A 27,154-nucleotide genomic window follows, 5' to 3' on the forward strand; every position below is an offset into this window, starting at 1 on the left:
GGCAGTAAAATGAACAGGAATACGATACACTATCCATCGAGAGGAATGGTTTAGTATAAAATTAGAACTAAAACTCGAATCTTGGCATGAGATTCATTCACAGATTGAATATGATTTTTTCCTTAACTAACCAACAAAAACTCGAGGGAAATAAAGTCTTCGAAATGATTTGGGGTTTTGTATAACTTCAATTTGATGATTATATATTGTTAAGACGCTAAGTGCACATCTGACTTCTATACATGGATTTCTCACCTCAAGGGCCTCCTCTTTTCGACAAACCTTCCTACACCTGCTGTGGTTCGCCGACCCGTAGATGAACAAATAAGATGTTATTGTATCCTCGTGTGATTCTTATCTTCCCATCGTTGTATCTGAAAATAATCTGCCAAGTTAATCAACTGCGTAATACCCACCGTTGAATAAAAGAACAACCAAATATAGATGTATCTTACAAAAGTTGGAGCTTAAACCGGCTCTCCATTTCCACGGGATATCCAAAAGGACCTCCAATAATTGCAGCATCATCCATTGAAACATCGTATGTGTCGTCCGCAGATTTCCTGCCACATAAAAACCCATGTCTATGGCAAATCGAAAAACCCGATAACAATTGGGAACATATCATGTTATGTATTTGCCAGTCGGATTCTGTTCTTCCAAACGATTTCTGAGAGCTTTGCTACGCAATTAAATGAACTATATGATTAGGAAACTTACACAAAAGTACCGGTCATGGAAAATCTCATTCCAAGCAACATATCCACTCGAAATTTCATTTGTCCATTCTTGATAATCTGTCGAGGTAGTAAGTGTACTTTATGCATGTGACTAGTATAAGGGTATGATTAGTTTACTCCATAAATAAAAGTTATACATCATCAAAGCATAATACAGTGATTGCTATTATGTTTACTCTACCTGCATCCCCATGAGACCATTTGCTGCATTCTCTATCCAACTATCTGTTTCCATCTGCAATTTACAGTAATTGGATAAGTAGCTTCTTATGAAACGGGAACAATAGGTAAATCGTCCATTGCAACAAATCTAAGGGTGGCTAGATGAAATCGTATAAAAGGTTGCTTCTAGAGAGGGATATGCAGCTAAGTGGGTTCCAAAATTATCACAACTTTTTGTGGAGACTATAACCCGCTGATACTCATCTTAAGTATGTTAAAACTAGAACCACTACCCCTCGACACTCATGGCACACAGCCTTAATGGATAAGGTCTTATACTTAATTCAAATACTTATTCAGGCTGTCCACATTGTACCACCCTTTCCTTTAACTGATAATTTGGTAACCTATTTTCTTTTGTTCAGCATACGGAAATATGACAGCATAGACTACCTGTGAACTCCATAACATATTCCAGTCTCCCTCGAGAAGCTCCTGTTGAAATTTATTTTCATTCCGATATTCAGAGACGAGCTTATCAATTGCCTGTAGTAGTTCAAGTACTCGAGAAATCAGCCGGACGAGAGTATAATGAATTTGATTACTCTATGATGAGCGTATGTGGAAAGTGGGCTTACCTCTTCGACTCGTTTACCTGCAGAAATTGCTAGCAGCAAGTTTTGCCTTGCTTCCGTTTGCTTTTGCAACACAAACGTGGTGCCCTACACTATTACAATGGTTCTCTATGTCCTTAGCAATTGCCAAAGCAACTCGAGAAGTTTCAAGTATGTAAGACATGTTCGAGTAACCGAGCAAAGTGAACTAATTTACCTTGTTTCCTCTTGAGATGCGGAGGTTCCCAGAGGGAGATAAATATGTGGTGTCCAACCAGCCCTTTGCTTCATCTCCAAGAAGTCTGAATGGTACAGGATATGGAACCTTAAAAGGCAAGAACTTGAAAGAAAATGCTGCTTTGTCAAATTGGAAAAGGATGCGTTTGCCATCTTTCACTGATGCAGCCGCCTACAAGGGGAGAATAACAATAGAAAGCAAGATACTTGAGATTGACATCCGATTACTAAAAGATATAAAAACATACCTCAACTTTCAGCTCTCCGATTGCATCAGAGAATTTAACAATGTTGGAGACCCGTGGGTCGTTTGTCCGTAGAAAAATCTCTTGAAACACACTGAAGAAATCAACTCCAACAAATGTTCTCTGAAGGAAAAAAATCGATTTCAGAAATTTTCTATCTTTTGTCCATATCATTGCTTCAAAGTTTGCACTTAATTGCAAACTGATTATATCTTCGTTCCGCACAATCTTATCAGAATTTGCACTTAATTTCTAATAATTAGTGACTGAGGTAATGCAATAAAACGTTTTCAAAATCCTTTGCTAAAAAAGAACACTAACTAAAAGAATTTAATATATATTAGTCCTTTCAAGATTTATCTTAAAAATTGTAAACAAATACCTTAAAGGACTGTTTTCCGTGGCTTCCAAGAATTCTAGAATTCCTTTAGATCAGGATAGATCTCCAAGTAAAAATCTCAGATGTTTTATATTCACGAAAGGTCCAAAAAAATCCTTTCTAGGGTCCTAAGTATCTTTTGCTTATAGATAGGGAGAATGTCCCACATATGAGGAAAGCAAGCAAAGCTAGAAAAAAAGTGAGTGAGTGGGGATTAGAGTCTTCTTTCAAAAGTGCCCGTTTTTATTCATTCTCAATAAAAATTTCTTTCTTCCAAGTCCTTAGTTTCTGTCCTGCGCTAATTTTTTCAACGACGAGATAATCACCATCTTTTTCGTTGTCTATGGCTCAGGGAGATGGTCACAGTAAATGGATGAAATAATCATATTTGATATTTTAATTGATTAGTTTTCAACAGACTTTTCACCTAATTTTAATCAAAATGCTGAAAGAAATTTGGAATCCAACTTCCGAACTATGATTTAGTAATAGTTTAGGTACGCGATCATAACATGAGGGAAGGCAATTGCTATTGTTGGAGCACGTTATAAAGAATTCAAATTGAACCTGTATTATGGACGCTGTTCCAGGTCTAGTTGTGAACACCAGCTGCCAACGTCCTTCAATTAAGCTAGAGTTCGTCTGCAGGCAATGAAAGAGAGGAGAGGATTAACAAAGACAAAACGTAAAACTTGCAAAATAGAGGCCAGTTATCTTGATTAATTTTCATGCATGTTGAAGATATAATACCAAGGACAAATTTCTAAATCTCTATATGGCGGACAGAAATCTCCGGATTACCACATAATGTTACAAGTTGCTGCTTTAACATTGACTAATTAAAACAGGACTTTGAAGCATACGAATTTCTTAAGAAGACTGTACTGACATACAAATAAACTTGTAGAATATGCCGAGTGAAGATGTAACCAGAGCGTAATAAGAACGCCAGGCATTATGGGGGTTCAAGTATCAGAGATACTCCAACATCCGCCATGAAAGCCAATTCCTTCATATTCCAAAGCTCAAACGAGAGGGTATTTAACAGAGGGAGGTAATAGTCAGTCACCCTGCCCTTCTACCTATAGTTCCCTTTCTTACCCACCAATTAACTAAAAAACTAATAACACTCCCTTGACCAGATAACAGAAGGGGATGTGGAAAAGAAACTAACGAAGGGCTATCACTAGCTCCCACAAATCTTCATCTACAGACCATTTTGTCTTCACTCATTACCTTTCAAGGAAGGGACTGCTGGACTTACCGACAAAGTCAGAAAAGCTGGAAATTAGTAACCTTTATCTAGTCTGGGCCTTTCTGAGACTTAGTACTGGAGATTAGTAATCAGAGTTTACCCATTGCATGTATCTCAGAAATTAACGCAACCTTTCACAGAGAAACTAAAACGTTTGGTCCTCTCATGATACGCTTCTTTCTTCCAGGTAGACCCTCTTTTGGATGAGTATTTTTCACATACATTTTAGTTTCTCTGCATGGTGGCATTTTATGCATTTTGAAGAGGTTCACTTTTAGAACCAGAATTAATAGCCTTCCACTCCTTCAAGATAGCCTAACCTAAAAACATGCATTTCCCCGCTATAGGTAGTAAGTGCGCCTTTCATTTGTCATAAGCAATCCCAGTACTTTCCAAGACACCGATGTGCTCTTGTCCAAAAGTCGCACGTCTAGCAAATTCAATCTCTACTGTTCCCCCACGATGTTTGCATAAGAAACACTTCCGAGCACTTTTAGATTCCTAAGATCAGCAGGCGTTCCTGTTTTTCAGATACCATGGACTGCAATGCTGTTGGAGGGAACCTGTAAAATGCATGTGATGTTGTCACCTCTGCTTTAATTTTCTGGTGGATTTGCAGCTTACTCTACAAGAAGTTTCCTGGTTTCTTTCTGTCCAACCATTTCTAGGGACACTTTTCTCGTAAGTTTCAGACAATTACTTCAAAACTGAAGGATAATTGAATTGATGATTCAAATACACTAGCCCATTATTAGTTCTCTGCTTCTTGATCTCCTTACAAGTCTGTCTCCACCATCTCTTTCCGCTGCTGAAACTTCGAGAACATGGATAGTGATTTGTGAACTAACAAGCTTGAATGATTAAACCCGTCAAAGTAGTGACTGAAAGTAATCAAAGATACCAAGGAACTATAGTTTTGAATACCATGTATAGATATTTCTACTTCCACTATGAAAGCTAGTTCCTTTCTATTCCAGAGCTCAAGAGAGATTCAAAATTGGAGAGTATACAAGCAATACTTACCAATACAATGATCATCTCCCACAGAATTATTTACGCAGTATACTTGTAGTGTTTGAGGATCATGGGTATACAGACATGGATTCATTCGTTTGTGAGAAAACCAAAAGTAAAATCATGAAAGGTTATGTTCAAAGTCCAAAAGTAAAATCATGAAAGGTTATGCTCAAAGTGGACAATTACATATTAGTACGGAGGGTCGATGTTCCTATCAGTGGCACTAGAGGCATGCCCTTATCAGTTGTACCAGAGGCATGCCCTTATCTTCACTTAGTCATGTCAGTAGAATACTCAAGTGCCAAGTAAAGAAGTTGTGAGTTTCGAAGGTGTAGTCATAGTGGCTCAGGTGTCTGAATAAAGAAGTTGTGAGCCTCGTAAGTATAATCATAGGGATTTAGGTGTTTGAACAAGGAAGTTGTGAGCTTTGAAGGTGTAGTCATAAGAAAGATTCGTGGCAAAGTCCTATTGGACTAGCAATATTCTCTCAAGAATAGAGTTGTCCAAATAATGCTAGACAGATAAATGATTTTTTAAGAGGAGGCTTAATTATGTACTTTGCTGAAGGGTTCTTAAAAGGGGTCGTCAAGGAGGCTTGGAAGAAGTCTTGAAAGGAGACTAAATTGTGTAGCTTTGTTGGAGTCTTAAATTGACTAATTACCAGACCTTTTAGAAAAATCAAAAAGTAAAAAGATGAGCATAAAATTGAGAATTTATGTTTAAAGTTGAGAAAATCAACGAGTGTAAAGTGTCGTCATTCCTATCAAGTAAGACTGTTTAAACATGGCTGAAACAAAGAAAATCAGTTGACAGTACTGTTGATTGTGCAGTTAATAACAAAACTGTTGAGAAGTGATAGGGAAAGCCAACCGGATTACCGGATCTCGCACGCCTTCCAAACCTTCCAGAACACTCACGGCCCGCTCGACATTCTGAAGAAATCAGTAGGTTAAAAGAAGTTCAAACTCTGAATCTGGACTGAAATAAACACCGCAAAAAAGAATGAAGAGAAGGGCACAAAGATTACGCTGAGCTGCTGAGAAGAAACAGCACGGCCTCGACCTTGGACACCAATGAGAGCCTCAATGAGAGAGTTTTCGGGTTCAGAAAACGAAACGACTTCTTTCTGCTGCTCATCGACAAGAGAAGATCGGCAACGGAGACGAATATGTGTGTTATAGCGATGGTACCGTTTGATCGGAGGGAGAGATGGAGCTTGGGGAGTGAAAAATGACCGGTGAAGATATGTCGGCGCTATGGCATTAGCCTTAAGAGCCATTTGGCTGGAAGGCAAGAACAGAGCAACCTGAATTGCGGCTCAGATTTTTGGTTATCTTTGGAGAAGAAGCTGAGTGGTAGTGGTGGCAGTGTTAAGCGACTGATTATCGATTTGCATTTGCTGAGGTGGATCAATTGCGTTCAGACACGTGGACCACTATTGCTAGAGCGAGACTTGACCTTTTTTTTTCCTCTTTGGAAGAGAGGAGATAATTTGGGTTGAAATCTTGTCCTTAAAAAAATCCAAAAATAATTAAGACATGATAGTATATATATTTTTTAATTCCGCATTTGACACGTAATTATTATTAATTTTTTAGATATACATACATTCAGTAGTAGAAATTTTCTCAAAACTTGGTACTTTGGTTGTGGTTGGTATCTTTGACGCTGTAAACCTCGCGCGCCCAGCTGAGCCCTTTCTTCTATCTCAACCGCTACAAACCGACGATTGAGACAAAATACCAAAATTACCCCTAAAATTGCCCCTAAATTTAGTTTACACGCGCGCCCTTTCTTTGCCTAGACGCGGTCTCTCAAGCTCTATTCACCTCTCAAAATACCAAAATTGCCCCCAACTTAAGAACACAATTCTCAGCCCTAGATCGTTTCCTTCTCACCATCATCTTCAAGGACATTCCACTCCCGACGCGTTTCCGGCCACCGTTTCTTGCTGGTCCAAGGTTCGTAATCAACTAGGTTTGCTTTAACAGGTTTTCTCTTTCTTTAGTCGCTTAATATAGTTCATCTTGCATTTCTGATTTTGATTGTTTTTTGCCTGATTTTGTTTTTTGTTCGGTTCTGATTTCTGGCTTATTGAACTATGTGTGGATCGACTGTATTTTTCTTTGGTACTTCTTTTTCTTTCTCCTCCTTTTTTCCTTGCCATATTTTTTACTTTATTCCTCTTCCGCCAGTGTGAGATCGGTAGATTCTCTCAGTCCACTCCTAGTTACTTTCGACATCTTCCTACATAATATCCAGTTCATCGATTGATCAATTAATTAGTGGATTTTGTTCTCCCCTTAGAACTTGAATCTGCTATTTATTTCAAAGTTTATTCTAATCAGATTAGACAGAGTTTGAGAGAAACTAGTGGCAATTTAAGTTTCCAAATTCCTTTTTCAGTCCTCTTCCGATCTCAATTTGGCCCAACTTTAATGTCTTTTTCTAAATCCTTCAGTGATTATGTTCCTTATCCACACTCCAAGTGGACTGGTTTCAAGATCGTTCTATCAAATAAAACATATTTAAAACGGCGTTCTTACATTTCAGCTTTACTGCTACTTCTAATCATAGCATTTACTCTTCTCCTTCACTTTTTGCCTCACAAATATAATTGCCACCAACCCTCAAATAATTACACTGTCGCTGTAAATCAAGCTCTAAAGGTTTTTTATGCTAGAAAATGTGAAGATCCCCCCAAGCTCAAAATTTTCAGATGACCTTTTGATTTTTGTTTCCAAAATAATCTCAGTGTAGATGTTTTTTAGTTTTCGCTTTCAAGAAAGCCACAGGTGTCGAGCAGAGGATAAGAACATCTGAATAATACCTGATTAAGACCATCACCATCCAACCAACAAAGAGAGCAAACCGAAAGCATGAGATAGTTGAATGGAAGATTCCTTTGAATAGAAGTAGACTACTGTTTATAATAATCCACAAAAGTATATTGATTCTCTTTGTACTTTTGGACTTCCATAAAGCTGCAAAAAGCTCCTTATTCAAGAAGAGGGCAAGTCTCTTGATTGGGATTTCACAAATAAGCGGGAAGAATCTAGAGACCAAAATGATGTATGGTCAGTTAGTTCGGTTTATCATAAATCTCTCTCTCTCTCTCCCTCTGTCTTGAACAATATAGCTCAAACCTTCAATTTCTGTCAAATTATGGTTAACAATTATATTGTTTCATATTTCAAATTGTGATAAGTTGCGGAACCCACAACTTCTTTGTTGCAATTTTTTTTTTTTTTTTTTTTTGAGAGAGAAGACTTCAGTAGCACCACTTCTTACCGAAAATAGGAAGCTAAGAAATTTTAGCTTTGTTAGTGGGTATTTGAAGAACCAAATGTAAGTAGGTCGTATTTTTAACTATCCATTGTAGATATATTTGCTCTTACATGTGATGATCAAAACGGAGTGTTTACTTCTTCGAAGTGATATTTTGGTGGCTAAACAATTGTAGCTCAAACTACACCGATCAGGTTAAAAAAAATAAAATCTTCATATCAATAAAATTTTTAAAAAATTCAAGTGTTGGGAGAGCAATTTTTTTTACTAAATATTTAATTTCGCTACTTAGTATGCGTAAGGTGGCCTTTGAAACTAGAGAGGTGCTCTAGTTCAATTGACAGGAAAACCACTTCCTAATGTGCTGATTACCAAGTGAGAGCTTAGAACAGAGGAGGTAATGGCACATGTTTTAACAATCCTCGTGTCTCCTTTGCTCTCTGTTATCTGCAAGGGTTGGAACGCTGATCCTCTCTCTAAAATCCTCTCCTTCCCCATTTCAAACCCTCGGTTAAATTTTCTCTATTTAGAACAACCACTTTGGAGTTTGTTTCTTCTATTTTGCCCTCTTGTCCTGTTTGTTACTTTTTATTTTCATTTGGTAATTTCTTGTATATTTTTGTATGTGGAGTAGTTTATGTCAAATTATATGGTTTAACTTTTTAATTGCCTTCTCTTGATTTCAGATTGTTCTGCTTCTTTTGATTGTATCTGAAATTGTTTACCCATTTACCCATGGGAGAGGACGATGAGCAGGTACTATTTTGAGTTGTTTGTTTGATGATAAACAAATTCATGCTTTTCTCTTGAGAATTGTTTTAAGAATTATAGTTGAATGACTTGGAATTCTAAAATCACCAGTTCCAACTTGTTTAAAAGTAAATCCATGATTTTTTAAGGAAAAACTAATTTAAACCGTAGCAAATATGAAAAGAAAAAGGAAATAAAATTTTAATGATAACTGAAACATTTTTTTCTTAGAGAAAGTCATGCAAAACGATGTCCTAACTGCCTTACCATTTTTTTTTACAGGATAGACCGAAGATCACAAATCTTCATTTAAGATATGATGCAGAAATGATTAGTATGAGCCATCCGCAGATGGCAAACCATCCTCACGTAATCAATCAGTCTCAAGTCATGAACCAGCCACAGGTCATTAATCAACCTCAGTTTCTGAACCAAAGCCAGCTAATGAACCATTCTCAGATAATGTCTCAGTCTCAGGCCATCAACCAGGCAAATATTTTGCCGCAGCCTCAGGCCATGCAGCAGTCCCAAATGATCATGGGTCACTCTCTGCCGCCTATGATGAGTAGCAATTATAAGGTATGGGCACACCCGCAGGCCCCTTTGGATACTAACAAGAAGTACCGCAACTTCCCTAAGCCTAACTATGGAAATATGAAACAATTGAGGTCAGGGCGAGGCAATTGGAAGGGAAAAGGCGTTAGTGACAAAAGGATGAACAATAGGAGAATGGAAAAACCTTTACCGGGTTCCATAAGTGGTCCAAATAATGCTGGAGGATATCAACCTCCAAGTCTTCAAGAGCTGCAGTCTCAAAATCGTATAAGAGCTCGAAAATTTTACTCAAAAAAGAAGTTTGGTAACAGGTTTGCACCTTATGCGCCTCGAAATACCACGTCTTTTATAATTCGTGCAAAGAAGTCTGGTGGGATCGCTTCGCTTGTGTCCCCTAGTCCCGTAACACCAACTGTGCTTCCTACTCCAATGTTCTCCCCTTCAAGGGAGGCGTTGGGTGATATGGCCAAGGAGGAATGGGGTGTTGATGGTTATGGATCAATGAAAGGGTTGATAAGGCTTCGAGGGTCTGAGAATAAGGTGGAAGTGCAGGAGGAGGAGGAAGAGGACGGTGGTGGCGTGTCGAGTGATAGTGATGTAGAGGAACATCTGGAGGTAGAACGTAGATTGGACCATGACTTGAGTCGATTTGAAATGATATACCAGAACTATGGAGTAGAGTATAATAACTGTTTGGAAAATAGGGTCGATGATCAGGATAGCCATATAGCTCAGTTGGAGGAGGAGAACTTGACACTGAAGGAGAGACTTTTTCTTATGGAGAGAGAGCTTGTTGACTTGAGGAGGAAGTTGCAACTTCTTGAAGGACAAAACCCAGCTATTGACGATGTGAATGAGGAGGTAGTGGAGAACGTATCTGAGAATGAAAGTGATGGGGGGTTGGAGATGGAGTATGTATCTGAAATTACACCAAACCAAGATGTTGATATTGATTCTAAGGAGGACGATGAAGAAGTCTTAGAGATTGAGGGTGGGGAAAAATGTGTAGGGGAAGATTTTTCAAAAGGGAAAGTGGTTGATGAGAAATTGACGGTGAATGATGAAATGGTGAAGAAATCAGATGAACACCTTCCGGAAGTCAGTGTAGCAAAAGATGAAAAAATGAAGGTTGAACTTGTTTCGGGGAAGGTAAATGAATGCGAGGACATGGATGAAAAATTGGGTAATGCTTTGCACTCGGATTCAGGGATTGTAAACAAAACCGTGGCCAATGACGAAGAAGAGCAGAATAGAGTTATAGATGTAAAGGAAGGGTGTGAAGAATCAACGGAGAATTCTGTGTCGGGAAATGACTGTTGTTAACTATAGGCCTACTTTGAGAGAAGTGCTTGCATAAGTGGCTAGTGTTGTGTAAATGGAAGCCACTTCCTTCGAGAGAAGTGGTTGCATAAGTGATTAATTTTTTGTAAATGTAAGCCACTTCCCTGAAGAGGCGTTTTCTTGGAATTCTATCGTCAGTGTTGCAGCTTCTTGTTACATATTTCTGAGTGATGTTTTCATTAGAATCTTTCTCGTTGGGAACGGCTGATGTTTCTTAATCAACTCTGCTTCTTCTTTAGTTCAACTCTCAAGGCTTTTGTGTTCGATCCTTGGTTCTGCATGCTTTATGGCCTCTCATCGACGACGGCAACAAACAAAGTCCACTGTTATCGACAGAAACTCTACTGATTTATATGACAACCGTTACCACAAAAACTTGCTCAACCCAAATTCTATTCTCAAGCGATGCTGGAGCTCCTGTAACGACTCAGATCCACCGCTAGTTGATATTGTCCTCTTTAAGCTTTCCTTTTCGGGCTTTCTCTCAAAGCTTTAAATGATGATTTGTTCTCCTCTCCAATCAATGTGGGACATCACAGCACCACAAAAGGATTCTCCCGCTCAATGGTAGCAAATATTGGGCACCTACAAGTAAGATTACCCACTTTAATTTTCACTCCTTGAAATCAATTTACACGTTTTAAGTATACTAACCGAAGAAGAGAGGTAGAGTAAGAACAAAGTTGTATGACATTAAAATAAATAAATAAGGTCAATCCACTCATGTTTAATTTCAAAGGGAGCAGTTCCATGAGTAATCCAAAATGTTTCATTTGTTTTAATATTTTGGCCAGCAGACATGATTCAATTACTTTAGTAGAACTGACAAACTTAGGTTAGGTATTAATGTATGGTTTTCTGCAATTTAATTCAGCCATTTTTTGTAATTATTATAAAATGAATGAATCAAAAGTTCAGACCAACTAGGTATTTGTTTTTATTCAAGTTCACACCGACCTTCTGCAGTTTTGCTCTTTTATTTATTTAACTAAAAAATAATATATTTTAGAAAAGATTAGTATAAAATAACGATGAAGATAGAAATCATTAAGGTAATTATAGGACCAATTGCTAAACAATTGGGTGGATATCATATCATTGTCAAATGATGCATATACACATTTCTAGGCAATTGACTCTTAATTTAGTAGAGCCAAATTAAGCATAAAACACAGCCATTAATTTTTTAATATGATTTCAATCTTAAACTTTCCAATATTTTGGTCCTAATACACTCTCATTTTGAACCTATGTAATTTTTGAACTTTTTAAAAGTAAAAATAATATTATTTTCTATCTAATATTCATTTGTCCAAGGTTGGTTTCTAAATTATGTGGCAAATCATATTCATATTTATAATTTTAGAACACACATACCCTAAAGTGTGGTTGATGTCCAATAATAAAGTGTAACATTATTTAACATTACATAATATATTTAGAAGTGTTATGTAAGACTGTTAATTTATTGCTTCAGATTTTATTTAACTTAGAATGAAAAAATAAGGATGATAAGTTCACCTGTGGAACGGAATTGGTAAGCACAACAAGAAGACAAATTTATCATCCTTTTATTTCCTTATTTTCATCAATTGAATAGGTTAAGGGTATAAATTTATGCAAATTATTTCATTTTTGAACAATAATTGCCAACTATCCAAATAAATATTTCTTTTTAAAGAAAATAAATGATGAAAATGAAAAATTGGTCAACAGAGGAGGACGCCCAAAATTTTGTTGTACATAAAGAGCCTTATTACGAAGTATATTGATTATTGAGGTTGTCCGTTATAAAAACTAGGAGCGCATACGTTCGGTAGGTCAACATGCGTATTCTTCAGCGGGCGGCTATGTAATTTCAATGGCACTGCAAGTCCCGACCCAACCCTTGACCCCACATATCGGGACGCACTCATCATCGCTTGTCCCACCGGCGACGGAAACAACCGTATCGCACTTGACGTCGCCTCGCCGGACGATTTCGACAACGCATATCACACCGATTTGGTCGGCAATCGAGGTCTTCTCCAATCTGATCAAGAGCTCTTCTCCACCGAGTGGGCCGAAACCATCGCCGCCGTCAACCGTTTTGCCACCAATCAGTCTGACTTCTTTGCTCAGTTCGGTGAGTCTACGATAAAGATGGGGAAGCTTGAACCTTTAATTGCACCCGCCGGAGAAATTAGGTTAAATTGTAGGCGCATGTTCTCCATCTCCATGTAAGTTTATGACTTTCAAGAAATTAGATCCCCAAACGATTCATGTGTTTCAAAAATTTAAGGATGTATGTATCATGTACAAATGTAATCTTTGTATTGATGTATTTTTAAGTAAAATTTTCATCTATTTAATTATTTATAACAATAAATATATATATATATCAATCCACTCCAACTAACTACCATCTTGTTTAAACAATTCTAATATGGATAAACATTACTGTAATTCTTAATATTTTTTATATTTTAAAAATGAAGGATAATATTTATATCATGGTGATGTATTTGAATGACAAACCACGTTATTATAAATAATAATTGAAAGATCAATATATAACATTAGTTAGATTATAAATTTTGTCTAATAAATTTAAAAGTCCGAATTTATTCTTATAATTTGAACTCAAATTTAAAATAAATTTAAATCATGAAATTAATAGTAAATTTGATACGTATGAAATGAAATTAAAATTACACTAAATTATGAAAGTCAAATTTGTAATGGAGACGAAATATATTAAGTTAAATTAAATTGTTTGAACATATCATATTAAAATAAATTGAAAACTAACAAACTAAAATATTTTTTTAAAAAAATTAGTGGGAAAAAGAAGCAACCTGTGCACCTTCTTGGATCTGTCGGGGCAATCTTCACCTTCACCTTTCTTCCACGCTCTCTCTCCCATAGTAACTTCACGTTTGAGAGAGATATGTTTAGAAACGGTGAGCGAAGAAATACGTTGAAAATAATTTTTTTTTTTATAAAAAACAATGCTATAAGCTAAAAGCAAGTGGGCAACAACAACGGCTTTAACAGCATATAACCCGGATAGAAAGAATTGACAACTAGTTATATTCCCTAATACATTTTGGGACATGATTTTGGTGATCGGTCATACACTCCTATATCCGGAACATTTGATTGCGACACTCTTCAATTTTTATTTTAACTATCAATAATATGCTATAGTTTATTCGAAATTCCCAAATTTTTATTTTTATAAAATATAAGCACCGAAGTCTTCTCGTGTGGATAAGGGTGTTTTTTTTATAAAATTGAAGGAAAAAAAAAACATAAATTTGGGTCTATATAAATGTAAATCACACGCCAAGCTTGTAATTTGAAGTATATGAACGCTGATATGTGCACAATGTCATGTGATGTCCATAAAGTATATGAATTCAGAAATAATATAAGGGAGAGATAGATGAGTATAACCCAAATACCGAACCCATTTAAGTTCAAAATTTGATATTTAATGCGGTATAGTTGGTTTATTATTAATCGCAACTTGTATGTATTAGAAGGTCATGGGTGTGTATAAAAGCCAACATCCCATCGCACAACTTCTTCACAAACCCAAAACCCACTTCTTCTCAGACATGGCTCCCCCTAAACTCGCACCCTTCCTTGTTGTGGCGGCTTTGATGCTACGAGCTTCTCACGCCCACCTTAGCCCTTTCTTCCACGCCAAAACATGCCCTCAGCTGCCTTTCGTTGTTGCCAACGTGGTTGCCCAAGCTCTACAAACTGACGACCGAGCAGCTGCCAAGCTCATTCGCCTCCACTTTCATGATTGCTTCGTCAATGTAATTTAATTTTACATTTCTACCTTGAATTGAATACATGCATGGGATGATATATATGGATTTGTTTGGTTGTGTGCAGGGGTGTGATGGGTCTGTGCTATTGGAGGACGTGCCGGGCGTCATCGATAGCGAATTAAACGGACCACCAAACGGTGGGATCCAAGGGCTGGACATCGTGGACAACATTAAATCAGCGGTTGAAAGCGCTTGCCCAGGCGTTGTTTCCTGCGCCGACATCTTAGCCATTTCCTCACAAATCTCTGTTTTCTTGGTAATTAATCAATACTTACCGGTGGTGTCTTTGTGGTTAATTAATGCTAACTTACGGTATGGTAATAATAATTGATTGCAGTCGGGAGGGCCAATTTGGGTAGTTCCACTGGGAAGAAAAGACAGCAGGATAGCCAATAGAACCGGAACCTCAAACCTTCCTGGTCCCTCCGAAACTCTGGTCGGGCTTAAAAGCAAGTTTGCGGCACAAGGGCTTGATTCTACGGATCTTGTGGCTCTATCAGGAGCACACACGTTCGGGCGAGCGAGATGTTTTTTCTTCACCGGCCGCTTCGACAACTTCAACAACACCGGAAGACCCGACCCAACGCTAAACCCGGTTTACAGGGAGCAGCTTCGACGGCTCTGTACGACCCAACAAGCACGAGTGAATTTTGACCCCATAACGCCAACCAAATTCGACAAAGCCTACTATACCAATCTCATAAACCTGAAGGGGCTTCTCCAAAGTGACCAAGAGCTGTTCTCCACCCCCAGGGCTGATACCACGGCCATCGTAAAAGATTTCGCCGCTAACGAGGTTGCCTTCTTTACCCAATTTGTGAAATCCATGATCAAAATGGGGAATCTGAAGCCGCCCCCCGGCATCAGATCAGAAATCAGACAAAACTGTAGGAGGGTCAACCCGGTGAAGGCCTATGACATTATGTAACTTGATGTTCCTCGTCTTAGATTTTGTGTGTCCCTAAGAATAAAGCTTCCACTTGGTTTTTTTTTTATTTCTGTTGTCGTGTGTGTCCAAACTGGAAAGGATCGTGGTTTAACTTCTAAGTTTAGTTTCTCACAAAAGTATTAACACATATCTCTATTGCCCACTCATGACTCATGTATCAATTTAATTACTATCGACCCATCATAAACTAATTATAATTGGTAAGATCTACTTAGAGTGGGAGTGGGAGTGGGAGTGGGAGGGATAACTAACCTTCTTTATGACACTACATAAACCTATTTTAAAAACTTTGAGGAAAATCTCGAAAGGAAAGGCCAAGAAAGAACAATATTCGCTAGTGGTGAGCTTGGACTATTACAAATGGTATTAGAGCCCAGACACGGGAGATGTGCCAGCGAAGAGACTAATCCCCGAAAGTTGGTGGACACGAAGCGGTGTGTCAGGAAGGACGTTGGGCTGCGAAGGGAGTGGATTGGAGGGGTCCCACATTAATTGGAGAAGGAAACGAGTGTCGGCGAGTAAGCTAGGCCCGAAGGAGAGTGGACTGTGAGATGACACATGAGTTGGAGAAGCGTGACATTTAAAAACATCATATATTTTAAATTAAAATATCATATATTTGAATTTATACCTTTGAAAAGCAATACTATTTAACTAAAGTTCATCTGTTAAAATCATTCTTAAAGGCGTTACATTTAAAACTTAAAACCTTAAGAATAATTAAACTAAATTTAAAGATTAAAGTTTGAGAAATAAAAAACTCTTAGTCTTAGTTATAATGGTAAGCAATACTACGATGGTTGAAGGAGGAGTTGTGGAAAGTGATATAATTAGTAAAGTAAATGGGTCCGCGTCCAAATTTGAAACGTTTGCGATTGGCGGCCCCACTCCCAACCTTACCCAACCCAACAGGCAGCACAAAGCAGCCCCCCTAGGCTTGTCTTCAATTATTCGGATAGCGATGGCCAGGGCTCAAGATCAATAAATAAATAAATAAATATATAAAGAAAAGGACCCAGCGAGATTTTATTAAATGAGCCTACGCCAAGTCAGTCTAGGAAATAATTCAAACGAAAACTTACGATATATATTTAACCAATAATGACACTTGTGTTTTGTGTTGGAATATCAGAGGCTTGGTATTAAAAGCCGGACCAAATGCAAACTTCAAATTAAAACTATGTAATCAAAATTAAATGAAGCCGAGATGATACTCAAAGCATCAACCTCCAGTTTAATTGTTACTACTTTATTTCATTATGGTTAGTTTGATTTAATGTAAAAGGCATCTTTAGATTTGGTGTAATGTAGTTTTGTGAAAAATAAAAGCGGGATTGCAATTATTTATTATTATTATTATTATTTGTCGGGTTGCCCGGAAATAAAAGATAAGGCGTCGCCTAGTTGATTGTAGTTCATATTTTAGGTTATTGACGAGGAATTGGAAACCCGAGGTGGGGACCACCCAACAAGGACTCTGGTACTCCCATCCCCAACTATTCATTGTTAATAAATAGGACTAAATCCTGAGGCGGCCTTCTAGTTCATGGTTCTTGTCACGTGGGTGGGGACTCCAGAATATGCTTCTCTTCTTGCAAAACTTTCAAAAAAACAAAACAACGCATTCAAACTTGGGGTTCAAGATTGTGTGAGGTTGGTCATCCAGTTTCCATGGTCACTCATCCCGAATCCAAACTCCTTTTCCTTTTCCTTTTCCTGCTTTACTTCTGTTCATTCAAAATTATGATTAATTAAGAAAGTAATGCACTCTCACAAAACTATCTTCGATCTTGTCTATAAAACCACGCTCCATTTGTGTTGCGTTTCATTACCAATCCAAACCCATCTCCTCCAAAAAACAAAAAATGGGCTTGCTCTTCTTTCTGGCTCTTTTATTTGGAGCCTCTTGTGCCCAACTCACCGAGAACTTCTACGACCAAACTTGTCCTCGTCTCCCTAACATTGTCCGCCAAGAGGTCAAGAGGGCTATTGAAACCGACATCCGTGCCGGGGCTAAGCTTATCCGCTTCCATTTCCATGACTGCTTCGTCCAAGTACTTACTCTTTACTCAAATTACTCAAATCCTTTACTTTTTTTGTTTCCCCTTTTAACATTTTGTCTCCGTGTTCTTACAATGGGGCTGATTTTGCAGGGCTGCGATGGCTCTGTTTTGCTGGAGGATGCTCCCGGCATCGACAGTGAACTCAACGGACAAGGAAATTTAGGAATCCAAGGACTCGAGATTGTCGACGCCATCAAAGCCGCCGTTGAAAGCGAATGTCCCGGCGTCGTATCTTGCGCCGACGTCCTAGCTCTGGCCGCTAAACAATCTGTGGACGTGGTAATAACTAATTCCCACTCCAAGCTTCAAAATTAATAAGAAAATGTTGTATATGTGGGTTCTGCTGCTACTCCAGGAATAAGAAAATATTAAAATTGGGGTGGTTTCTGTTTTTAGCAAGGCGGGCCCAGCTGGAGAGTTTTATTCGGAAGAAGAGATAGCAGAACAGCCAATAGAACAGGGGCCGACGAACTCCCAAGTCCGTTCGAAACTCTTGAGCCACTCAAAAAGAAGTTCGAAGCCGTAGGGCTGGATTCCACTGATCTTGTTGCTCTATCTGGTAATTTTTCTGGAGCATTAGGATGAAGAACACCAATTTGGATTGATTAACGTAGTGGGGTTTGTAAATTCAGGGGCGCATACGTTCGGTCGGTCGAGATGCATGTTCTTCAGCGGGCGTTTCTCGAACTTCAATGGAACTGGGCAGCCAGATCCGACACTGGACCCAGCCTACAGGCAGGAGCTGGAGAGAGGTTGTACAGATGGAGAGACGCGAGTGAATTTCGATCCAACCACACCGGACACATTTGACAAAAACTACTACACCAACCTTCAAGCCAATCGAGGGCTTCTAACGAGTGACCAAGTGCTGTTCTCCACTCCTGGCGCCGACACAATTGAAATTGTGAACCGTCTTGGGTCCCGGGAAGGAACCTTCTTTAGACAATTTCGGGTGTCCATGATAAAGATGGGAAACATTAGGCCCTTAACTGGAAACCAAGGGGAAATCAGAAGAAACTGCAGGAGGGTGAATGAGTTGGGAGGTGAAGCAGGGCATGATGTTATGTAATTTTACGCCTCTTGCTTGTGTGCCACAATAAATTCAGAACTTCCTTGGTTGTTTTTGAAGGTTCTGGATATAATATTTTCCAGTGCGTGCTTAGAGCTAGGATAGGATTGGATTGGATTGGACGCAGGAATTTCCCACAAAATATCAGTAATTATGAGGTTCATCCCAGTTGGAGACCCCAACTGATTTCACATTTTAATTTCTTTGAAATAACTTTTCTGCTTTGACTTTAATAATGTATTTCTTGGCATTAATAATAAATGAAATTAAAAACAAAAAAATAGTAATAATAGTAATAAAGTAAATGAAATCTGCTTTCAGCCCAAATTGGAATAAAGTTCCGTTTCAACAAAGAAGGGTGTTAATTATCGGACCACTTTGCTTTCTTTCCCTGATCTCTTTCTTCATTATATTATAATATGTATGATTTCTTTTCATATTTTAACGCTTTGTTTTTTCTTTATGTTTGAATTTAACACTGTCGGCCAAGAACGTGGCCGCCTGAGGATATAGAAACTTGAGATTGTTTACTTTATAATATATAATATTAACAATAAACAAACAAACAAGGAACAAAGACATCTGGGGGTGCATGAACTAAGCAATGCCACCCACGTGGGTTCATTAATTTTTCAAAAATTTGAAAATCTATCACGTCGGCTACATTTATAATTTAACGAAAAAAAAGAAAAGAAATTAGCTTTCCTCTATTTTGTTAGCGGTAATTTCCGACAGTAAAACGTGATGGGTGATAAAGTATTCACAAATATAAAATATAGAATAGTCTCATGGCCACCACATGCAATACAATAAAGAATTAAACTAAGTTTCCATCAGTTCCGCTTCATCTACAATATAATACACTAACTTTTCTTGATTTTATCGATTGCTAAAGAATCTAAATCAATAAAAGTTAATTATTATTTTATTTATCCGAACATCAAACTAGGACTGCAGAAACGTGAGCCACTCCGTGAAGAAAAGCATATTCTAAAAATAATAGAGAGAGAGAGAGAGAGAGAGAGGAAAAAACTCTCCAAATTTGAATAACTTGGTCATTATTAAGATTAGGTTGGTTAGGTCACCTACAACCCATCATATGACTCATTACATTTATTTTACTTTTTTTAATTCTACTCTAAAAAATTCAAATCCATTTATTTAATGATCTTACTGCGTTACATTAAATTGGATCTAAAACTCAGCCAACAAATAAAATAAAATAACATATAAATATTTACGCCTGAATTAGTTTTAAACAATAAATTAGGCAGAGGTATCGGTAAAATTAAAATAAATAAATGAAGAATTGGATTATATTCAGGTCCCAAATCTGGTGAAACCAGACCGCCCGCCACTCTGATTGCTATTTATTACTTTTTCTGTAGTTGCCAGAAAACTGTCAAACCAAACTCTAATGCATTTTATTTTTAGACTTGTAAAATACGCTACTAAATTATTATTATTATTATTTCTTTAGAGTATAATTGTCAAACATTCCCTTTAATGGAAAAATAAACTCAATTTTCTGGATTCATCCCCAACTTTTTTTGAAAAGTAACTCTATAATTTCGTAATTCCATGTTATTTATTTTATTTTTCCAATTACTAACATATAACGAAACCGTAATTTCATTGTTCATGTGAAAGAAACTCAGGATAATATCTAAAATTTGTAAAAAGTCAAATGATGAATATTGACAAGAATGCAGATTCATAAGGCTGAAATTTTCAATTACAGTGGCCTCCATGTAACCCATACAGCGTCAGCCGCCGCCGTGTCGTGGGCATAACACACGTCCCGGGTACTCGGCTTTAGTCTATAAAAACAGCTTCCATTACCCAACCTTTTCCTCACTCCAACTTCCAAAATGGCCTCCTCCAATGCCATACCCATCTTTTTCTTATTGGCTCTTCTCTTCGGAGCCTCCTCAGCTCAACTCTCCGAAACCTTTTACGACCGAACTTGCCCTCGCCTCCCCAACATTGTCCGCGCCGCCGTCAAGAAAGCAATCGAAACCGACATCCGTGCCGGTGCAAAACTCATCCGCCTCCATTTCCACGATTGCTTCGTCAATGTAATCACTTTTTTTTTTTTTTTTTTTTTTCTTTTGTGCGTGTGTGTCTCCCTACTTGGTTATTTTTATTTTTCCTCATCTGACTTGATTTGTTGGCTGATTTTGCAGGGCTGTGACGGCTCTGTTTTGCTAGAGGATGCTCCCGGCATAGTCAGTGAGCTGAACTCCCCCGGAAATCAGGGAATTCAAGGACTCGAGATTGTCGACGCCATTAAAGCCGCCGTGGAGAGTGAATGCCCCAATACCGTTTCCTGTGCCGACATCCTAGCTCAGGCTTCTAAGGATTCTGTCGATGTGGTAATATGTTCATTCCGAGTTCAATTTCCAATACCTACATTCACTCCTTATGTTTGGGTATCTTGTTTTTTGACCCAATAAGAAAATTGGTGTCTTTTTCCCCCTTTTCAGCAAGGAGGGCCTAGTTGGAGAGTGTTATACGGAAGACGAGACAGTAGAATAGCGAACAAAACAGGGGCTGATAGTGGCCTGGCCAGTCCCTTCGAAACTCTCGTCCAACTCAAAAAGAAATTTTCTGATGTTGGCCTCGGAACCACTGATCTCGTGGCTTTATCTGGTAATTAATTTAGTCGATCAATCTTTCACTCATCCAATAATTAACCCCCTAGGCACCAACTATTTTGAACTGATGGTGATTTTATGAATTGGTTAAATCAGGAGCGCATACGTTTGGTCGATCGAGATGCAGATTCTTCAGCCACCGATTTGCCAATTTCAACAATACCGGAAGGCCAGATCCATCACTGGACGCTAACTACAGAGGATTCCTTCAAGGGGTTTGTTCTGCAGGTCCAGACACGAGAGCAAATTTCGACCCGACAACACCGGACGTGTTCGACAAAAACTACTACACCAACCTTCAAGCGGGGAAGGGGCTTCTGCAGAGCGATCAAGAGCTGTTCTCCACTGCTGGGGCGGACACCATCGCCATTGTGAACAGCTTCGCGGCCAGAGAGGGCACCTTCTTCAAGGAGTTCCGCCAGTCCATGATCAACATGGGCAACATCAAGCCTTTGACTGGCAGCCGTGGGGAAATCAGAAAAAACTGCAGGAGGGTTAACTCCGCCATGGGTGGAGAAGGCCACGATGTTATGTAATCTCAGTTTCAGAGAACCAATTTGGCCTGTCTGCCTGGAAATGGAAAGTTGCTGGCAAGAGTGAATCTTGTTATTGTTGTGGAGTTGCAAAATCTAAATATGAGCTTAGGATGTTAATTAGTTGGGTGTTTGTCAAATCTGTGTGTCCTTTTTTAGGGGGAAAAAGGTAAATAAAAAAGCAGGGCAGGCTTGCGGTCGCTACTCATCTTCTTTTTCATTCATCATAGTCGTCCGGACGACTCTGTTTCAATTAAGCTTATGCATCATATCCAAATCCAAGGAAAATGAACCCAGAAATGGAAGAACTTGCTCCTTTTTTTTTTTTTTTTTTTTTTTTTAGAAAAAAAAGTTTTCAAATCATAAACAAAAGGAAGTTTAAATTAAAGGTATCACTTTTAATTTTATATCTAATATTTATTTACTCAAATAAAACATCCTTATAAATTATATTATATATACTTTGTGTTTAATTAATTAATTGAAAATGAAAAATAAAAGAGTGTTAAAATCTCTCCCTAACACGTTTTTAAATTGTTCGACTGACAACTATATACGTAACCAGTAAAAACTAACAATACCTACTAGTAATGACCTCAAATTATTACAAAATTAATCTTAATAAAAAAAAAATGCATTCCCTTATTAAGATAATTAAGATGTTTCAAATATTGATATTTCATATCTTATTCTTCACAAATAAAACCTAATATTTCTGCCCATACAATTATTCATAAGAAAATCAACCTTCTAAAAAGTTTAAAAATAAAATAGAAAAAAGTGTGTATTAATGGAGGTAGAAAAATAAAACGTTAAGTTAAGAATTGAAGTACCTAAATCTAGTGCATACTTTTACTCAATCACTACATCTAATTCAATATATTAATACTCCATTTTTATAAAGTATTAGTATTAAAGATATTGACGTATTAATCAAAGTCAAATAAATAACGGAAATTACGTGACATATTTTTAAAATATAATATCATATTATATGAGATAATTGTATAATACTTAGGGTTGTCTACAAGTAAACTATTCTGAACAAATTTTCACTTGTTTATGTATTTATTCATGGTTGACTGTGGACTCTTAATCTTAATTACAACCTAATGCACTAAAATTATTTATGTCAAATAAACTCTACTATATTAAATTAATTTCTTTGTTTTAGGAAATTGATCGTAATGTTACTCGAATAAATAAATAATAATAATTTAATACAGAAAAAAAAAAAAGTGTTTATTAATGATAAATTGATGGTTAGTGGCAGGTAACACAAAGAGACATAATGACAGCAGCCTTTTCTTGTGGGCATTGAAGACGGGATTTGATGGATCGTTATGAAAGTGCAATCTGATCCCACCAATCACATGGGATCCAATTTAGATATAAAAGATATTTTATTCTTTGTTTTAATTTATTGTGGAAAAAAAAAACATACAATTAATTACAAGCCAAGAAAATTTGCAGATCCTTATCCTTAATCAGTTTTGTGTATTAGAAAGAAACAAAAAAAGAACAATTATTTTATAAATCCAAGAAGCAGCTGATTGAGGTACCTCCTAATCTGACCCAAACCCGAAAACCGCCTTCCAAGAACCTTACCTCACCCAGCAGCCACCCACTTTTTTTTATATATTAATAATAATAATAATAATATCAATTTGATGTATTGGAATTTTAGAGGTTTAAAACTCAACGACCAAAATTAATATATAATTAAGGGAATGGAACAAATTAAAATTATAGCTACTTTTATAAAAACATGCAAATGCCACGTCAATCATAATTCTAGGCATGGCCTGTTGAGCTGGTCATGTTGATTTGGACACGTAATGAAAAATTATATTCAAATTGCTAATTGCAACAAAAACCTCACTTAGTAAATATATCTGATTATTAAACCATAAACATGAAAAGTAATCAATCATAATTTCTTGACTTTTTTGTACAATGGGACCCCGTCAATCATAAACATCAATTTCTCTAAATTCATAAACATTTTATTATGGCGCTCGAATTGTATTAGGAATATTTATTTTCTCATTGCCAAGTATTTTAATAAATTATAAATATGTTTTATGTTTCATTTACCCTAACACAATTAGATGCTTGGGGTGGAATAATATTTGAACGTACATAAAGTATTGGGTTGGTTGATTCTAAAACATTTTCATTTCTTTTGTTAAATAATTAATAAAATTTATGAGTGAAAAAAGTTAGACATAAAATAAATATTTATGCCAAACAACTAAAAGCATTGAGATAAATAAATACGTATTTTAAAAAAAAGGAGGCCATAAAATATATAAGAAAAAGACAGAAAAAATTATTCAGACTTGTCTAAAATGTAATTGGATGTCCAGCCATCTTCAAGTCCGATTTGTTAACTACACCATTATTGTATCGTGTCCTATTATTTGCATGATAGAGAGCTTGGCTGAGTATGCCCTCAAATTTGAAAAGTAAAACCCCCAATATTCTCTTTCCTCACAACCTCGTCGCCCCTACCACGTAAACTCTCGCCGGTGATTTAGCCACCACCACCTTGTCATATTCATAACCTTCCTAAAAAAAAAAAAAAAAGGACCTTTTTTGATCTATAAAAGGCACGTGCTTTATGCACAATCACTCACCAAAACCTTCACAGCTGCTTAGATCCCCAGAGAAAAAGAATGGTTTCCTTCAAAGTTGCTTTTTTTTTGTTTGTGGGGTTGATGGTCGGAGCTTCTAAAGCTCAGCTGTGCCCGACGTTCTATGACGACTCATGCCCCGACGTATCGGACATTGTGCGCGGTGTGGTGCAGCAGGCTTTGGAGACCGACGACCGAGCGGGCGCCAGACTCATTCGCCTTCACTTCCATGACTGCTTCGTGAATGTAATTTCATTTTAATTCACTATCTTCTTCCTTTCTCCACAAAGATTGATATTGAGCTAGAAAGATTTATTTAGAAGGTTGGTTGGTTACAATTTTCAGGGGTGTGATGGATCAGTTTTACTAGTGAACCAAACGGGAGTAGTGAGTGAGCTTGGCGCTCCTGGAAATGCAAATATTACAGGATTTAACATTGTTGATGACATCAAAGCTGCCCTCGAGGAGGCTTGTCCCGGTGTTGTTTCTTGTGCCGACATCTTAGCCTTAGCTTCCGTACATTCGGTTTCTTTGGTAATTATACTAAAATCTTATCTTTATTAAATTGCTACAATATAGGTAACAATTTTTACAAAAAAAAAGTATCAAAAAGCATGTAATATTTTAATAACAGACTCAAACATATGAATTAAGACATTGTTGTACTATCTTTTTTTTATCTTTTCTCTCTTTTCACATTTTTTTTTTTTTTGGTAAAGAACATTTCATTTAACTCTACCACCACATGGTGGTGAGATCTCATAGTTGTTATGTTTGTTCAGGTGGGAGGACCCTTTTGGGAGGTTCAACTGGGACGAAGAGACAGGCGAAGGGCCAACTTACAAGGCGCAATTGACGGGCTTCCAACTCCCTTCGAAAATGTTCAAGAACTTAAAGAAAAGTTCGGCAGAGTGGGTCTTGATTCTACTGATCTTGTTGCTCTATCTGGTAATTAAGTATATTATTAGACGTTTTCAACTAAATAAATATCGCATTAAAGTTCTCTTCACTAGTTATACCATTTATATATGCAATTTACATTTAAATATTCTAAGACAAGACGCCGTTGGAGCGACGTGCATGGCTGCATTTGATTGCTCCCTCAACATGCGCTGTGGATTGTCGTGTAGTGTTTTTCAAAATCATTACGTCAACTCCGGATATTTTCACGTCTTTTCCTTCCTTTTTCTGATATTTTATTCTTACTTTTTTCCAATTGAAAGTGACTCGTGTGTTTTATTTTCCACCCATCCTCAAACAAAGAAATTGAAATCATCTAGATTGAATTGTATCCTATAATGCGTATTGGCTGGAATTATTATTAATTATTTGCTTTTGTTTTCACCTTATAAAATGAGATACGACAATGATATATACCATATCTTGTTTCTCATTTCGGCCACAGTGAAGGATGTTACTTGGGGACTGATGATGACCATAGTAATAATAATAATAATAATAATAATGTTTGTGTGGATATTTGACGTGGTAGGGGCCCACACATTCGGGCGTTCGAGATGTCGGTTCTTCGACAGACGTTTGAACGTTTCGAGCCCAGACAACACACTGGACGCCTCATATGCAACCCAGCTCCGTCAAGCTTGCGCTAGCAGCAGAGACACGTTCTTGAACCTCGACCCCACCACTCCCGACGACTTCGACAACAACTACTACACCAACCTTCAGTCCAACTTCGGCCTTCTCGGCAGCGACCAGGTCCTGTTCTCCACTCCCGGCGAGGACACCGTGGACATCGTCAACATGTTCGCCGGCAGCGAGCAGCAGTTCTTCGACAGCTTCGGGCAGTCCATGATCAACATGGGAAATATCAGCCCTTTAACTGGTGAGCAGGGAGAAATTAGGTGCAACTGCAGAAGACTCAACTGAAATGAAAGCCCTCCATTACGCAGCTTCTGAGCATATACATATGAATATCCAGTTTGTGGTGGTCTTATTAATTGTCATCGTAAAAAAAGATGGGATTATTATTTCTCTATAATTTTCTTCCATAAATGTTCAATACAAGTGTCTTTCTACGTTACCTTACATTACCCACATGATTTTTTTTTTCTTTTTCTAATTCAATTATTCATCTAATTAATGTTATTAGTGTGAGCTATTAAACTCGACTTTAGTATACTTAATTTTAGGAGAATGGTTAGTAGCGTTATTAGAATGAATTCCCAACTTAAATGACCAACGGTAATAAGAGTGTAAATATTTTACTTGTTTGGACGTATTTTGATGGTGGGTCATACTTGAGTTAAATAGTTTTTTTTTTTTTTCATCTGATATTAGGATATTCTGCGAGTATGTTCAGCCTAATTATGCATTGATAGAGGAAGAAGAAAAATGTAGAAAGCAATAATAGAAGGAAGTGGGGTCCCATACATTTATCTGTTTAGCTCACCAATCACGTGGATTACAATTCTATAAAAACTTATTGATGTAAACTCGAAAGATACTTCAATTTCTTGGTCCAAATTAGCGGTTATGAGAGTTTTAAAAACAAATGAGTCTAAATTTGTAAAGAAAAATCAGCTGTCTATTTCCCTAAAACCAACATGGTAGGGTATAACTAAACTGTAAGGGACTCTTTGCTTAGAGCCATGGAAGAACATGAACCACTCCATCCAGCCGCCACCTCTGACTACTCACTCTTCTACCTTCCCTTCAACTATCAACTCCTTAGGCATCCATCATTTTGCAATCTACTTTAAGACCTCTGTGAAATCTTCGATTAGAGAGGGACCCTCCCTAGTAGATACGTTCTAAAACCGTAAGGTTGATGGGGATACACAACAGGTCAAAACAGACAATATCAATTAGCGGTGGGCTTG

At 37.4% G+C, this 27,154-nt stretch overlaps 6 protein-coding genes across 7 annotated transcripts; 5 read left to right on the forward strand and 1 right to left on the reverse strand.

Moving 5' to 3' along the window:
• Positions 1-38: 38 nt before the first annotated feature.
• LOC111484606 (probable plastid-lipid-associated protein 12, chloroplastic) lies at positions 39-6,006 on the reverse strand. 2 transcript variants are annotated; one of them, XM_023131277.1, is made up of 11 exons: positions 5,677-6,006; positions 5,528-5,581; positions 2,945-3,019; positions 2,002-2,121; positions 1,734-1,925; positions 1,541-1,624; positions 1,356-1,448; positions 922-975; positions 721-797; positions 456-563; positions 39-374 (listed from the first exon to the last, which is right to left on the reverse strand). In XM_023131277.1, the coding sequence occupies exons 1-11, from the start codon at positions 5,926-5,928 to the stop codon at positions 287-289; spliced, it is 1,197 nt and encodes a 398-aa protein (XP_022987045.1). In that variant the 5' UTR covers positions 5,929-6,006; the 3' UTR covers positions 39-286. The 2 variants fall into 2 exon arrangements, with proteins under 2 accessions (XP_022987045.1, XP_022987046.1); XM_023131278.1 differs by lacking the exon at positions 2,002-2,121.
• A 313-nt stretch (positions 6,007-6,319) lies between these two features.
• On the forward strand, positions 6,320-10,781 carry LOC111484605. The gene is made up of 3 exons (XM_023131276.1): positions 6,320-6,610; positions 8,624-8,693; positions 8,970-10,781. The coding sequence occupies exons 2-3, from the start codon at positions 8,673-8,675 to the stop codon at positions 10,563-10,565; spliced, it is 1,617 nt and encodes a 538-aa protein (XP_022987044.1). The 5' UTR covers positions 6,320-6,610; positions 8,624-8,672; the 3' UTR covers positions 10,566-10,781.
• Positions 10,782-14,160: 3,379 nt separating this feature from the next.
• LOC111484413 (peroxidase 2-like) lies at positions 14,161-15,472 on the forward strand. Its single transcript, XM_023130978.1, has 3 exons — positions 14,161-14,392; positions 14,472-14,663; positions 14,745-15,472. Exons 1-3 carry the CDS (start codon positions 14,186-14,188, stop codon positions 15,333-15,335), a joined length of 990 nt encoding a protein of 329 aa, XP_022986746.1. The 5' UTR covers positions 14,161-14,185; the 3' UTR covers positions 15,336-15,472.
• A 1,522-nt stretch (positions 15,473-16,994) lies between these two features.
• Positions 16,995-18,687, forward strand: LOC111483968 (peroxidase 2-like). The gene is made up of 4 exons (XM_023130358.1): positions 16,995-17,410; positions 17,510-17,698; positions 17,816-17,978; positions 18,052-18,687. Exons 1-4 carry the CDS (start codon positions 17,222-17,224, stop codon positions 18,486-18,488), a joined length of 978 nt encoding a protein of 325 aa, XP_022986126.1. The 5' UTR covers positions 16,995-17,221; the 3' UTR covers positions 18,489-18,687.
• A 1,638-nt stretch (positions 18,688-20,325) lies between these two features.
• On the forward strand, positions 20,326-21,886 carry LOC111484052 (peroxidase 2-like). Its single transcript, XM_023130465.1, has 4 exons — positions 20,326-20,566; positions 20,675-20,863; positions 20,975-21,140; positions 21,242-21,886. The coding sequence occupies exons 1-4, from the start codon at positions 20,360-20,362 to the stop codon at positions 21,679-21,681; spliced, it is 1,002 nt and encodes a 333-aa protein (XP_022986233.1). The 5' UTR covers positions 20,326-20,359; the 3' UTR covers positions 21,682-21,886.
• Positions 21,887-24,166: 2,280 nt separating this feature from the next.
• LOC111483917 (peroxidase 2-like) lies at positions 24,167-26,365 on the forward strand. Its single transcript, XM_023130289.1, has 4 exons — positions 24,167-24,560; positions 24,660-24,848; positions 25,097-25,262; positions 25,807-26,365. Exons 1-4 carry the CDS (start codon positions 24,357-24,359, stop codon positions 26,199-26,201), a joined length of 954 nt encoding a protein of 317 aa, XP_022986057.1. The 5' UTR covers positions 24,167-24,356; the 3' UTR covers positions 26,202-26,365.
• Positions 26,366-27,154: the final 789 nt, after the last annotated feature.

The sequence above is a fragment of the Cucurbita maxima genome, unplaced genomic scaffold, assembly GCF_002738345.1.
Source record: "Cucurbita maxima cultivar Rimu unplaced genomic scaffold, Cmax_1.0 Cma_Scf00009, whole genome shotgun sequence".
Lineage (NCBI taxonomy): Eukaryota > Viridiplantae > Streptophyta > Magnoliopsida > Cucurbitales > Cucurbitaceae > Cucurbita > Cucurbita maxima.

What these genes read in the sequence shown, in the direction of transcription:
- LOC111484605 (XM_023131276.1), top strand. Translation starts at nt 8,673, where the DNA reads ATGGGAGAGGACGATGAGCAG. An exon ending in TGGGAGAGGACGATGAGCAG is followed by an intron (nt 8,694 to 8,969) that starts GTACTATTTTGA and finishes TTTTTTTTACAG; the next exon opens with GATAGACCGAAGATCACAAA.
- LOC111483917 (XM_023130289.1), top strand. Translation starts at nt 24,357, where the DNA reads ATGGTTTCCTTCAAAGTTGCTTTTTTTTTGTTTGTGGGGTTGATGGTC. An exon ending in CCGTACATTCGGTTTCTTTG is followed by an intron (nt 24,849 to 25,096) that starts GTAATTATACTA and finishes ATGTTTGTTCAG; the next exon opens with GTGGGAGGACCCTTTTGGGA. An exon ending in TGATCTTGTTGCTCTATCTG is followed by an intron (nt 25,263 to 25,806) that starts GTAATTAAGTAT and finishes TTGACGTGGTAG; the next exon opens with GGGCCCACACATTCGGGCGT.
- LOC111483968 (XM_023130358.1), top strand. Translation starts at nt 17,222, where the DNA reads ATGGGCTTGCTCTTCTTTCTGGCTCTTTTATTTGGAGCCTCTTGTGCC. An exon ending in TCCATGACTGCTTCGTCCAA is followed by an intron (nt 17,411 to 17,509) that starts GTACTTACTCTT and finishes CTGATTTTGCAG; the next exon opens with GGCTGCGATGGCTCTGTTTT. An exon ending in CTAAACAATCTGTGGACGTG is followed by an intron (nt 17,699 to 17,815) that starts GTAATAACTAAT and finishes TTCTGTTTTTAG; the next exon opens with CAAGGCGGGCCCAGCTGGAG.
- LOC111484052 (XM_023130465.1), top strand. Translation starts at nt 20,360, where the DNA reads ATGGCCTCCTCCAATGCCATACCCATCTTTTTCTTATTGGCTCTTCTC. An exon ending in TCCACGATTGCTTCGTCAAT is followed by an intron (nt 20,567 to 20,674) that starts GTAATCACTTTT and finishes CTGATTTTGCAG; the next exon opens with GGCTGTGACGGCTCTGTTTT. An exon ending in CTAAGGATTCTGTCGATGTG is followed by an intron (nt 20,864 to 20,974) that starts GTAATATGTTCA and finishes CCCCCTTTTCAG; the next exon opens with CAAGGAGGGCCTAGTTGGAG.
- LOC111484606 (XM_023131277.1), bottom strand. Translation starts at nt 5,928, where the DNA reads ATGGCTCTTAAGGCTAATGCCATAGCGCCGACATATCTTCACCGGTCA. An exon ending in GCATCTCAAGAGGAAACAAG is followed by an intron (nt 1,625 to 1,733) that starts GTAAATTAGTTC and finishes GTAATAGTGTAG; the next exon opens with GGCACCACGTTTGTGTTGCA. An exon ending in TCCATGACCGGTACTTTTGT is followed by an intron (nt 564 to 720) that starts GTAAGTTTCCTA and finishes TTTATGTGGCAG; the next exon opens with GAAATCTGCGGACGACACAT.
- LOC111484413 (XM_023130978.1), top strand. Translation starts at nt 14,186, where the DNA reads ATGGCTCCCCCTAAACTCGCACCCTTCCTTGTTGTGGCGGCTTTGATG. An exon ending in TTCATGATTGCTTCGTCAAT is followed by an intron (nt 14,393 to 14,471) that starts GTAATTTAATTT and finishes GGTTGTGTGCAG; the next exon opens with GGGTGTGATGGGTCTGTGCT. An exon ending in CACAAATCTCTGTTTTCTTG is followed by an intron (nt 14,664 to 14,744) that starts GTAATTAATCAA and finishes AATTGATTGCAG; the next exon opens with TCGGGAGGGCCAATTTGGGT.